The sequence below is a fragment of the Aquarana catesbeiana genome, linkage group LG02, assembly GCF_042186555.1.
Source record: "Aquarana catesbeiana isolate 2022-GZ linkage group LG02, ASM4218655v1, whole genome shotgun sequence".
In the NCBI taxonomy this organism is placed as follows: Eukaryota; Metazoa; Chordata; class Amphibia; order Anura; family Ranidae; genus Aquarana; species Aquarana catesbeiana.
In genome coordinates, this window is record NC_133325.1 from 766,553,383 (window position 1) to 766,567,844 (window position 14,462).

Here is a 14,462-nt window from a genome sequence, read left to right on the forward strand (position 1 = left end):
AGGCATAAACATGTTGATGCTTGGTGCATCGCGCGTGCCCTGAAATGCGTTGTGGACTGCGGTCCACAGCACCTCCCACTCCTCATTGATGCTCTGGATCTACAAGCGGCTGACTCTATCCTCTCCTGGATGCCCGGTAGACACATCTCAACGGCATCAGTTCCCACAGTGCAACGGAGGTCCCCCACTACCACCGATGAGCCCAATTTAATCCTTCACACTGCGAGTGGCCAACTGTCTGGGATTTTTAATAAATTGCTTTAGATACTACACTTAGAGGCGCTTTTTCTTATATCCAAACACAGAGCCTGCTTCAACTTTCAGGATCAGCTGCCCTTAATAGACTATCATGTAATTCAACTGGACTTACTAATCAAGGACTTTGCATGACTTTCTCAGAGACTGTGGCTGATCCTCATATGTAGGCGCATTCTGGGAGTGTCATCTTCTTGGTCTCCAGCTGCACGCTGTGGTTTCTTCCTCTGGCCCCCCCAAGTGTCCTCTAGTGATATGTGGACCAGTGGAAGGAGTCATGAAAGATTGTAAGCTCTAATGAGCAGGGCCCCCTGATTCCTCTTGTACCAAATTGTAATGTCTGCCCTCATGTTGTAAAGCACTGCGCAAACTGTTGGCGCTATATACATCCTATATAATAATAATAATAATCTCGCAGAGATCAACTGCACTTTGCAAAGTACACAGTCTATTTTCCTTTAGTAAATCAACCCCTATGGCTCTTTCAGGAGTTTACAGGCATATGCTCTTACAGGCAGAAAAAAACCCCACCAAACTCACATTTTTGAGAGGAGCTTTCGAGCAGAAAAGATGCCCAAGTGCCCAAAAACATGCAAAAAAAAAGAGCATGAAAACGCTCAAAGAAGCTCAAAGTACACAAAAAAGAAATAAGAAAAAAAAAAAAAATTTGAAAAATGAGCTGAGGGGAAGGTTTGTGAAAAACAAAAAAAAAAACGCTTATGCCCAAAGAAGCTCAAGGGAGCCTAAAGGAGCTCAATACAAAACGTGCAAAAGAGCCCAAAAAAGCACAAGCTTCTTCAAGCTGAAATAAAAGATCAAATGCCTGTAAAAGCAGCTTTTTTTTTAGCCGCAGTGTGTATGAGCCCTAAGGGTTACAAGAAAGCTGCCTGAAACATTTCTACTGCTTGTTGTACATATTGCTCTTCAGAATGCCTGTGTGAACCGATTCCTGAAGAGACTAGAAACTGCTATTAGGTTTGGGGGGACAGAATAACACCAAAATGGCTTCATATTGACCATTTGCAGCAAAGAATTTATTCACAATGGATTTCCAGTCTTCGGCTACATTTGGCAAAAGAACACATAGCCTAAAATGTCATAGCGGAATAAAATGGCTCCACAATTGTCAGCCCATTTATTCCAGTTTTGGACCGGGTCAGATGAATCATTTCTACCAGTCCTTCATAACCCATCTAATACTGTCGAGAAACAATTCTTCCATCTTCTCATCTCAATACAGTAACACATTTCAACATAAAAGTAAAATAAAAAAAAAAAAAATGTCCAAATAACTTAAATAGGTCTAGCAACCGTTCCTTAAGTTCATAGCTTAGTCAGCGACCAGCTCACAGCTTAGTAACTGTACATTGGCTCCTGGGGATCAGCTTCGCCCGTTTGGCCAGCTTGTGTCGGGGAAGGTTCCTGCTCTGGTTGCTCTGTGGGCGTGTCCTCCTCCGTAGAGGGCGGAGTTTCACCCACAGTTACTGCCCTCCAAGTCAGAGGTCCCTCTGTGGCGATTTGACCTCCGAGGGGAGCTATGGAGTTCACAAAGGTGGTGAGGTTAATGAAGTGTGCTACGGGGTGCGAGCCAGGGGCCTCCTGAGACGCGGTGATGGCCAGCTCAGCTGGCCGGTTGTGGAGCACGGCACTGCCGCTCACAGCATCGAAAGTCACAGTGAGGATGGAGCTGTCCAGTTGGAGCTGGCGGTCCGAGCCAGTCAGGTGACCCACAGCCACTGGCTGCAAGCTGGCAAACTGCGCGCCCGCCGTGGTGGTGATGGGAGTCACTGTGATGTTGGTCAGTCCCACAGTGCAAGACGGTGTGGGGACGTTCCCGTCACTAATAGTCACCACGACCTACAACAAGAACAAAAATTAACAGAGGGGAAGTAAACACATTTTCTTTACTGAATCTTATAAATTATATTTTCAAAAGGAAAACGATAAAAAAAAAAAGAAAAAAGGCTCCTATGTTATTTATACAGATAAAAAATAATAACCCCCTTTTGGACCAATGTAACTATGTAGATACCATACCTGGATAATGCCCCTGGAAGCTGGCAACACTACTCCAATGATCTCCACTTGCTTTTATTGTATTGTCAACAGAAGAGGTTGGTCGATCAACACCGGCACCAGAGAAAGCATGCAAAGCATTCTCTGATTGGACAAGGTGATGAGTGTGATGTCCCTACCTCGCCTCTCCACCTTGCCCAATCAGAGAGCAGTTTGCATGCATTCAGAAAGTGCATGGCATTCTCTGAATGATGCCCGTGCCGAGTGGCTGTCCTGTTCAGAATGCGGGAGGCCGGCCACTCAGTGCGGGACCCGAAAGCAAGTGGAGACTATTGGAGGAGCGGTGGCTACTTTAGCGATTTCCAGCTTCCAGGGGCATCTGCCAGGTCCGGTGTTTACAGAGTTATACTGGTCCCAGCTGAAAGTGTAACTGTAAAAATAGAACATGCCTGCAATTCATCTTTAACCACTTCAATACCGGGCACTTATACACCTTCCTGCCCAGACCAATTTTCAGCTTTCAGCTCTGTCACACTTTGAATGATAATTGCACAGACATGGGACGCTGTACCCTAATAAAATTTTCATTTTTTTCCCCCCCACACATAGAGTTTTCTTTTGGTGCTATTTGATCACCACTGGGGTTTTTATTTTTTGTGCTACAAATAAAAAATCTTGAAAAAATGTTTTTCAATGAATAATACAATGTCCCATGCTAAGATGGTAGCCATCGATCAAAATCAAATTCCAAAATTTGAAAAACTTTGGCATCCTTGGATAAAACAACAATTCCTGTCAAACTTCAATGACTCTGTCCTGTTGCCATGGTAACAGATTAAATGACTTACAGAGACACCCATTCTAAGGCTTCAAAGAGAACTAAAAAGAATAATAAACTGACGAGCGGGACAACCTTGTGGACCATACCTCTACCTTTCAACCCTTTTTCTTTTTTCTCTTTACTTTTCTCCACCTTACGATTAAAGCTCATTATCAGAATTTATTTGACCTATATACACTCTACTTGTAAACAATATGTATAGTAGGTATAAATCATTTAAATACCTACAAAAGTAACTAAGGAAATGATATATATCTTTAATTTAGGTTTATGTGAACCCAATGTTTAATATTTGAAATTTCATGATATTTACCTATATAAACCCTACTGTAAAACAATGAGCTTACTTTATAGATCCTTGTAAACTTACTTTATGTATCTTTATAACATTGTATACTCAATAAACTTCTTTTGACAAGGAAAAAATGTTTTTCTTCGTTTCGGTTACAAAACTTTGTAAATAAGTTTTCGCCTTCACCGATGAGGCTGGCACTGACGGGCACTGATGAGGTAGTACTGATTGGCACTGATCAGGAGGCACTGGCAGGCATCACTGAGAGGCATAGAGTGCCATCCCTAATGGGCAGATTGGCATCCCTGGTGAGTGCTAGTGGGCTTACCCGGTGGCCAATTGGTGGGCATCCATGGTGGCCATCCTCAGGGGGGCTGCACTCATCTGTTAGTGCGAGTAGAGGAAAAGCCGATACTTGGCTTATCCTGTTTACACTGTGATTGGACACAGCGGATCACGTGGTAAAGAGCCTACCTCAGAGGCTCTGTACCTCCATTGGAGATGTGGTGTGTCTGACTGACACATCACACCACCGATCACCGTGCTGTGCACCCCTGCGGCATTTCCTGCTGGACGTCATGACACCCAGTCAGGATAACAGAACCACTTTCTGGCCATCATATTACTATATGGTGGGCTGGAGTGGTTAAAAGAAGTTCACCTTTACAAGAAAAACAATACTTTTTTTGCAGGTAAAAAAATAAATAAGAGTTTATTTTTTTTGTTGGGAGCCTGTAAAGTAGGGGTCTCCAAACTTCCTAAACAAAGGGCCAGTTTACTGTCCTTCAGACTAAAAAGGGGGGAGGGGGCCAAACTGTGACGATTAGAAAAGATCCTGACATCAGTGGGAATAAACAATGCCCCATCCTTGGTGTCATTGGGAGGAATTGTGCCCCTTCATCGGTGTCAGTGGGGGAAATATGTCCCATAGTTGGTATCAGTGGATGAAAATAGTAGGGGTTGACCAATATCGTTTTTTCAAGGCTGAAATCGATTTTTTGGGTGCCTTTTAAGGCCGATATCAGGTGCCGATATTCTGTAGATTTAACGCTTTTTTTTTTTTTTTTTTTTTTTTTTTACACAGACCTTTTACCTTTTTTTTTAATTACTTTTATTGCTGTCACAAGGAATGTAAACATCCATTGTGACAGCAATAGGCATGTGACAAGTACTCTTTAAGGAGTACCCCTCCACTGCAAGATTGTGTTTTTAACCACCTCCCACATGGCCACTGTACATAAACGGCCGGGTGGGCCTCTCATTGTTCTGAGTGGAGGTTCAGGAACGAGTGTTATGATCACAGGATCTAGCCGAGCAGGGATCGGGATATGGGTGCTGTGATTGACCCTCCCGACCACGTGACGGCTGTGTCCAATCAGAAGTGATGTGCCGGCTGGTCACTCGGGCATCCCGGTGGGACCTGAGACCCGGGCTGAGTGGTGGAAGGTGGTGGTGGTGGTGGTGGGGGGGGCGCGTCCCCTCCCACTACTTGTGGCTGCTTAGCCACATCGGTTGCTATTACAAGAAAGACGGTCAGCTCTAAAGAATGGTACCGGGGTGATGGCTGGCATCACCCTGGAACAACCACTTGAAGCAATATTGGCAAGTTTGTTACCAATATCGATCGGTTTAGATATTAATGGCTGTGTGTTCAGTTATTTTGAGGGGACAAAAAAATTTTACACTGTTATACTAGCTGTACACTCACTACTTTACATTGTAGCAAAGTGTCATTTCTTCAGTGTTGTCACATGAAAAGATAGAAGAAAATATTTACAAAAATGTGGAGGGGTGTACTCACTTTTGTGAGATACTGTATATTCAGCTGTCAACATATGGGTCTGATAGTTTCCACATGCAATTACCTATGAAGTTAGCCTCAGCTATCGTAATTCTTCATCACACACCTAAATTTTAAATATCTAGGTTCACTTTGAAAACCTGCAGACATCTCCACCCTTAATGACAAAGATTCTCACAACTAATGCCCCGTACACACGGTCGGATTCTCCGATGGAAAATGTCCGATCGGAGTGTGTTGTCGGAAATTCCGACCGTGTGTTGCCTCCATCGGACATTTTCCATCAGATTTTCTGACACACAAAGTTGGAGAGCAGGATATAAAATTTTCCGACAACAAAATCCGTTGTCGGAATTTCCGATCGTGTGTACACAAATCCGACGGACAAAGTGCCACGCATGCTCAGAATAAATAAAGAGATGAAAGCTATTGGCCACTGCCCCGTTTATAGTCCTGACGTCTGTGTTTTACGTCACCGCGTTCAGAACGATCGGATTTTCCGACAACTTTGTGTGACCGTGTGTATGCAAGACAAGTTTGAGCCAACATCCGTCGGAAAAAATCCTAGGATTTTGTTGTCGGAATGTCCGATCAATGTCCGACCGTGTGTACGGGGCATAAGGCCGACCATACATGGATCAGCAGGGACAGGCCGTATTTCCTTCCATGTATGGGCAAGGCTGGTTGTAAACTAGTCAATCTATCGATCGGTTTCTACACACACAGCCTGTTGGGAATGTTCTCTTGATCAGCGTCAGCAGTGCCGAGGAGTGTCTGACAGAAGGGAAATCTTCCCACCAGTGGCGGAAGTATACGGTTCGCTGAGATCGCCATAGCAACCGGGCCTCATGCTGCAGGGGGCCCTTGTATACCTCGATAGGAGGAGCGACAAGTCTGGCTGACCCTGATCTCCCTAAACCTCACCTGAATGGCACTGTGCGGGGAGCTGGTCACACTGATTTGACCTAAAGTGACACAGTGTGTGCTGTGCTCTTTGTCTCCCCCTACAGGGCAGTACCTGGCAGGAAGAGGTAAGGTAAAGCACTGCCGTTTTTAAAAAGGGTGTGTGTGTGTGTGTGGGTGGGTGTGTGTGTGTGTGGGTGTGTGGGTGTGTGTGTGTGTATAAAGGAGGCAATATGTTGCTTCCTGACCACCTGTTTTAACCCCTTAAATGCATCATCACTATGCTGCAACTACATGCAATCCACACAGTTGCAGGGTGGTTGTAGTGCAGCCCCAATCACCTAGGGGTATACTTCAAGGGTGCCCAGACTGAAAAAAAGATTGAGAAACACCAACAGAGGAACCCATCTCTCCATTTTCCTCCTGCAGCCACTGAATGCCTGCGGGAGGGAAAACTGAGAAAATGATTCCTCTATATGCAGCCACCCACTTATGACCGGCCCTGTTGTTTTGCCACCAGGCTTGGAGGGAAGGGCTCTGTGCGGGGGTCAGGGGGGCCCCTTCATGGTTTCTTGCATCAGGGACCTGAAGGTTCTAGTTACACCACTGCTTCCCGCTGTCAGAATATAATAGCTCAGTGGGAGGGATTCTCCCGTTCACATCAAGTGTGTAGATGGTGAAATCCAGTCGTTTTCTTTTGTTCAACCTGCTGGCTGAAAAGAAAATGACTCATGTGTGGCCAGCCTAAGCTTGATACACACACTATACAATTGTCTTTAGATTTTTTTTCCCTTTAGATTTACCAAAAACATAATATGAGGTCCAACCTAAAACACGTTCAATTTGTATGCAATCAGGCAGACCCTTACACCACATAGTTGAAGGTAAATCTGAAGGAAATCGAACAAAAAGTTGTATAGTGTGTATCCAGCTTAAAGCGGAGCTCCACCTTAAGAAAAAATATTAAAAGCCAGCAGCTACAAATACTGCAGCTGCTGACTTTTAATAAATGGACACTTACCCGTCCCAGGGTCCAGCGATGTCGGCAGCCGAAGCCAATCAATCGTCTCTCGGCTGCCCCCTGCCTCGGTCAGGGAATCAGGAAGTGAAGCGTTGCGGCTTCACTGCCCGGTTCCCTACTGCGCAGCGCAAGTCGCACTGCGCATCTTCACTGGTCCACGCTGTGTTCTGGGAACTGTGCGTTTCCCAGAACACAACGGGGGGGGGGGGGGGGGGCGGGTATCTGCAGCTATCTATGCCCGGAAGTGGGTGAAGATACCTGTATTAGACAGGTATCTGCACCCCCCACCCCCCTGAAAAGGTGCCAATTGTGGCACCGGAGGGGGGGGGAGGAATCCGATGAGCGGAAGTTCCACTTTAGGGTGGAGCTCCGCTTTAAGGGTCTGTCTCAACAGATATGGACTTGCGGCAGCCGCTGGTCAGTGCGTCTTAACAGTGGTGAGTCCCACTGTCAGAATACAAAAGTCACGGGAGGGATTTCTTCTTCCACCTCATTTCTGTGAATAGAGGAAACAGCTAGGCCCCTTTCAGACAGGGTGAACCATCCGTCCATTTCCATTTGCCTGTTCCCTGACCCGATCCGCCAGATGGATCGGGAACAGATCTCCAGCTATCTTTTTAGCAGACAGGATCGGATGCTGGCGGGTGTCAGCGGACACTTTGCTGACATCTGCCGCTCCAAAGAGAGCAATGGATAATCTGATCAGATCCGCCTGAAAAAAACTGACAGGTGGATCCGATTGGTCAGTCATTGTGAAAGGGACCTTAGAGAATGAAAACAAAAAAAAAAAAACCCAAAAAAACAATCTGGTCTATGGCCAACTTTGGAATTTGTAACCAGCCAGGATGGTGGCATAGAGATCGATGATCAGCGCCCATACACTCAGGGTCTTACCTGCTGCAGGGTCTCCACAGCGGAGCCATCCTCCTCCGCAGCTCCACTCGTAAACTCAACCTCCTTGCCGCTGTATTGGGTGAACTCCGAGTCCTCATTCGTTACTTCTTCCTCCTCGCAGTCTTTATCCTGGTCTATGTGGGCTCCGTCCAGCCCCAGCGATTTATCTGGATCGAGCTCATCATCTTCTTCACCATCCAGAACAGGCTGCAACAGACATAAAAGATATCCCCATGACACTACAGATATGGTAAATGAGTAAATATTAGTGATTTTGTATTTTTTGTAGGTACACAACACCTTCAGTGTGCTCTTATAGAAGTAAAAAAAAAAAAATGGATGGAACTAAACCCTCCTATTGTTTTCAGCTAAGGAAGCTGCCATCTTGGCCTCTGAACTTCAACTGCCGTGGTGCTGCACAACAACACCGGCTATTTCATGGTTTGACCGTTTGGTTGAGAGCGCAAAGCCAATGTGACAGTTAGATTCCCGTCACGTGACAGCAATGTAACCGTTTTTGGAAAATTGATGGGTTTAGTTCCGCTTTAAAAAAAAAAAAATCTGATTTTTTACAATTCACCTGTGAAAGGGACAGTGAAAAGGGAAAGTGAACACCAAATTATTGCTAGTGGACCCATCACCAAAACATAAAAGCCATTTTGTGGGTTGACCAAAATATCTACGGATTTCCCAACACTGCTTCTTAATTGGATGTACATTGGATCCCCAACACACCTTGCACCCAGTGAAAGAAAAAAAACGTGAATAGTCAGATCTAATAGGCCATATAGGTGGTTCCGATTACCTGGAAAAAGCTTATGGATGCGTCAATCCCTGGAAATCCTTGTAGATAACACATCTCCTCAATCGGCTCAGACATAACCTAGCGCAGAATAGGGTTACCTTATCAAATGTTTACTACTGCACCGCTAGTATGGGGTCAGTGCACCCCGAGGTGATACTTCACAAGGCTTAAGTATTTTGGTCTTGCAGCGATTAGTTGGTATATAGACGGAGGAAGCTGAAAATGTACCCTGAGAGGAGCTTTAAAAGGATAAGTTCACCATTGGGAACATGTTACATGTTCCACCCGTTTTTAGAATAAAATATGTAACATGTTCCCGATCCTGCACCCACTTCCTGATTTCCACACTCCCATTGACAGAAGGCCCGGGTCTCCACCCCCCCTACCAGCTGTCACTATTTAAAAAGAGGGCGGCTGTGTGGCTCCGCCCACATGGCTCCATCATTCATTCACAGAGCTCTGTGAATGAACTACAAGTACTGACAGCTGTCTGCTGATCACGGGTGCAATGCTTTCAAGGCTCCTACAAAAAGAAATTAAAAAAATAAAAATAACTGCATTTTTTTTTACCTGACAAAAAAAAAAAGAAAAAAAAAAGAAAAGTGTATTTTAGGGTTGCACGGATACCATTTTTTTTTCACCGGCGAGTATGTGTACCAATACCTTCAATCAAGTGCTCACGATAAGGAGTACCGATACCTTTTCAGTGCGATTTGAGCCCATACAAAATGAATGGACTCAAACGGCACTACAAAAAAAAAAAAAAAAAGAAATCGCATGCGATTTTAACGAAAATGGTGTGCAATTCCTGTGCGCATAACATGTGGTTCCTCCCCTTGTCATAGTGGCTTCAGTCTGGGTTCACGCAGGAGCGGTGCTGGAAACCACATGTGATTCGGACAAGACTTGCACCGCAATCCTGTTCAAATATCTTTGCAGTGCGATTTGAGGCCATTAATTTAGTACAGGCTCAAATCGCACTGAAAAAGGTATCAGTACTCCTTATCGGTGAGTACTTGACTGAAAGTATCGGTACTCTTACTCGCCGGTGAAAAAATAAATGGTAAGAGTACCCATACTTTCAGTGCTCCTTATACCGATAAGGAGTACAGATACCTTTTCAGTGTGATTTGAGCCCATACAAAATGAATGGCCTCAAATCGCACTGCAAAGAATCGCATGTTATTTGAACAGGAATGCGGTGCAAGTCTTATCTGAATCACATGTGGTTTCCCGCACCGCTCCTGCATGAACCCAGACTGAAGTCACTATGACTACCTGGGTTCACACAGAAAGGGGGGGGGGGGGGGACCACATGTGATGCGCACAGGAATTGCACACCATTTTCATTCAAATAACATGTGATTCTTTGCAGTGCGGTTTGAGCCCATTCATTTTGTATGGGCTCAAATCGTACCGAAAAAGGTATCAGTTTAGGTATCTGAGCAAATACTCAGTATCAGCACCAATACTGATATTGGTGCAACCCTAGTGCATTTTTTTATTTTTTTTAAAGTGAACTTATCCTTTAAAGCCAAAGTCTGGATTGCATTTAAATTTTCCCATGCAGTGCGGTCTCCTGCACATTTAATGGGTTAAATGCTCATTACAAGTACTAGCCTTATTTTTCCTGCAGACTCTCCTTTTTTCCTTCGACTGGTCTTCCAAAGCCAACACACACACAAACACACACACAAACAAACCAGCAATCCGGGAATTCTATGAAAGAACAGAGAGGGCCCGCCCACAACCGGGGGAGCGTCAGACAGTGCTGTCCGCCAGGCAAGCCAAGAATTGTACGGATTCCTCCCCCACTAGCCAAATGAGCATTTAACTCCACCGCATGGGTAGATTTAAAAGCAGCCCGGAGTTGAGCATTAAAGTGGTTGTAAACCTCAGACATGAAATAGGAACAAAAGCATATCCCTCTATAGCAGTGATGGCGAACCTTGGCACCCCAGATGTTTTGGAACTACATTTCCCATGATGCTCATGCACTCTGCAGTGTAGCTGAGCATCATGGGAAATGTAGTTTCAAAACATCTGGGGTGCCAAGGTTCGCCATCACTGCTCTATAGTGTGCCCCATCCCTCTGCTATCAGCATGAATCACTTCGGACAACTTTTGACACCAAGAGAAAAAACGGTGACAGGGGAAGGACCTATATCTGATTGACTGCCTCAGCTCTGTTCCGGTGTGCTGCGTGGATGAGGGTGTGTCCCTTCCCTCCAATCAGCTCTCAGAACTCTCCTTACTGAGCTCTGCAGGGTGTAACTTCAGCTCTTAACCCCCCCCCCTTTTTTTTTCCTGACAGCTCAGACAAGCTTTATAATTTAGCACTTTGAAGGGATGTAGAGAAAAAAAGACTGCAGATATACAGGTACAACTTATGTAGGAGGATTTGTTTCATCTCTGTGAATCACCTGAGGATAGTCACTTCACTGGGTATATGTGGGGGGGGGGGGTTTAAACCAATTTAGGTCCACAGAATACAATAAAATGCCTCCACTCAAAATCTGCGAGGTACAAATATAGCTATAAGCCCCTTTTTTCTCCAGCGGGAATAGAGAGCCCCCTTTGCCATGCAGACTGGCAGGAATGCTCACCAGACAAATCCCACATGACAAAAACAAAAAAATAAAATCAGATGCAATTAAAATTGTAACATTTTAGGGTTTTTGTTTGGGAGGGGGGGGGGGATAAACCCTTTAACTGCAGGGTGGCATCTCCATCTGTAGCCTACAGGAGTAAATGGGGTTAATTTACTAAAGTAAACAGACTGTGCCATTTGCAAGTGCAATTGCGCAAATTTTTCCCTCAGAGCTCATTAAATGTGATGAAACTGCCAATTTCCATCATTCAATCATGTGCAAGCGAAAATGCTGTTTTTTTTTTTCCCATTGCACTTGATTGGGTATTTTTTCAAAGTAAAGCTTCACCACATTCACTAAGCTCCGGGGAAATTAAGTGCAACTGAACTTACAAAGAGCACAGTCGATTTGCCTTTAGTCAAAAACAACCCCAATGATTGGACAGATACTGCTAAGGAACGTTAATGAGTGACCTAGCAAAAGTGTGTAATCATCAAGTGTCCTGACACTTCACTTGGAGCATGCTTGTTCCAGCTCATCGAATTACCAAGTAGTGAAGCAATGAGGTTGAGTTACTAAAAGGCAAATAGACTGTGCACTCAAGTGCAATTGCTGTAGAGCTTAGTAAATGAGGTAAAGCTTCACTCTGCAAAGAATACACAATCACGAGCAAGGAAAATAAAGGAAAAAAAAAAAAATGTTTTTTTGCTTGCGCATAATTGGATGACGGAAGTCAGCAGCTTCTGCTCATTTACTAAGCTCTGGAGCAGGGATCTCCAAACTACGGCCCTCCAGCTGTTGCAGAACTACACATCCCACGAGGCATTGCAAAAATCTGACATTCACAGACATGACTAGGCATGATGGGTATTGTAGTTCCTGAACAACTGGAGGGCCGTAGTTTGGAGACCCCCTGCGAGTCTGGAGCAACTGCACAATTTATTTGCCTTTACAAAATCAACCCCCACAATGTCTTCTATGTCAAAGTGTTTGTTACCCCAATGCTTCATATATCCCCGATATGTGGCTGCTGTACCATTAAGTTGTATAAGGAAGTCTCCTGTTCTCTTTGTATTGCTTCCTTTGTGTGAAATCCCTGGTGTTCCCGCTAGTCTCTCTGCTTTCCTTTTAAAAGCTGACCACACTAAGCAGGAGAACACACCATGGTCAGTTCTCTAGCTGTGCTGGGAACTCAGCCTGCTCTCCTCCAATGATCAGACTTGTCTTGACACACCTCCCCTGCACAGCCATTCACTGGGAAGACCAGTGTGCTGCTGCTTCTCCTCCCCCCAGCAATCATGCAGCTGAGAACAGAGGGAATGTGATCACATAAAAAAACAAAAAACAAATACCTTTTTTTTTTTTTTATTTATACAAAAATGTTTTGCACTTAATCTCTATTTCAAACGGAATGGGTTGTTTTACAATGTAATCATTCACAATCACTTTAATGCATTAGTGTCTTAGCTGCAATATATGCAAATAGTAGCAGGTTACATTGGTTGTATCAGCAACATTTAACAGTCTGCAAACTGACCTGCCTATAACCCCCATCTGGACATTTGATGGATCGTTTAGTTCTAACTGGTGGGGGGGATTTTTTTTTTTTTTTTTTTTTTTTTAACAGAAAAGAATGGGGGGGATTTTTACCAAATTTCTGAGTCTGCGAGAAATACATATCTGCACTTTCATAGGCTTTCAGCTCTTCCTTAAAAGGGGTTGTAAACCCTCGAGGTTTGCATTCTATGCATTAAGGTGAAAAACCTCCTGTGATGCAGCTGCCCCCCCAGAGCCCCCCCCTTTTACTTACCTGAGCCCGATCTTTCTAGCTCCAGCCGGTGTCTCAGGTCCTCATTGGATAGATTGATAGCAGTGCAGCCATTGGCTCCCGCTGCTGTCAATCCAATCCAATTACGTGGGTGCCTGGGGGGCGGGGCTGAGTCCTGCTGTCTGTGTCAATGGGCGCAGCAGCAGGACATGGGTGTGCGCCCACACAAGTGCCCCGAGGGAGAGCGACTCTCCAATGGGGCACTCGAGAAGAGGAGGAGCCAGGAGCACCGCTGAGGGACCCCAGAAGAGGAGGATCGGGGCCACTCTGTGCAAAAAAAACTAACCGCACAGAGGCGGTAAGTATAACATGTTTGCTTTTTTTGTTTCTTTTACGAACCTTTACATATTCTTTAACCTACCTCTGGGTGCTTCCTCCGTAAGTGGCGGCTCATGGAGGCTCGGGTGGAGACCTTGGTTCCGCACAGATGACAGCTCTGAGCCTCCACCTTGTCATGAGTGAGCTGGACGTGTTTCTGGAGCATGTATTCCGTGACGTACTTCTTATCGCACACCGAGCAAGTCCACTGCTTTCCTACAGCCCCAAATAGAGACGCGGCAAAGGCGTGCGAGAGAACAAGGTTAAATCAGAACTCTAATAGAAGAGCGATTAAGATTTCTAAATTCAATAACAATTGCGTCAGTTTCTAGAGTTAGGAGGGATGAGAACAGGAACATCAGCTCAACTCCTAAACTAGAATGAATTAGTATCTGTGCTTGCCCGGCTTTAAAAAAAAAAAAAAAAAAAAGTGTGCTTGTACTTTTCCTGTGCAGGGAAATAGAACAGGCAAAGCGGAACTTTACCCAGAACAACTTGATAAAAAAATAAAAATAAATAAATAAATAATGCTCTTTAGCAAGGAACATACATTGATAATTATGCTACCATAATTAGTGTGTGCTGTAAATTGCCTCCAGCATTGTTCCAGTTTCTTCTTGGTGGAGGCTGCCATTTTTCTGAAGCCCAGAGACCCTGAACAGCAGTAAATCATAAAAGCGGAACTAAACCCGTCGGTTTAACGGTTTCAAAAAAACAGTTACATTCCTGGAACGCCGGTGTGCTGTTAGAATCGGCGACCCGTCAGATTAGGTAACTAAAGTGACGTCCCGTCAGCTGCGCATGCGTCCACCGCTACCAGCTTTGCTAATCTGACAGAACACCTGCAGTCAGAAGAAGGCAGCAGCGGACATCTTACTACACCCAGCTACGTCTTGA

The 14,462-nt window shown here is 44.9% G+C and overlaps 1 protein-coding gene across 1 annotated transcript in view; it reads right to left on the minus strand.

The window, feature by feature from the left end:
- Nucleotides 1–1,274: 1,274 nt before the first annotated feature.
- The window catches only part of PRDM15 (PR/SET domain 15), a gene marked incomplete in the record, with an annotated part of 68,316 nt that continues 55,128 nt past the window's right edge, over nucleotides 1,275–14,462 (minus strand). The window contains 3 exon segments of the mRNA XM_073617264.1: nucleotides 1,275–2,112; nucleotides 8,024–8,230; nucleotides 13,609–13,781. Coding sequence (XP_073473365.1) covers nucleotides 1,609–2,112; nucleotides 8,024–8,230; nucleotides 13,609–13,781 — 884 coding nt within the window.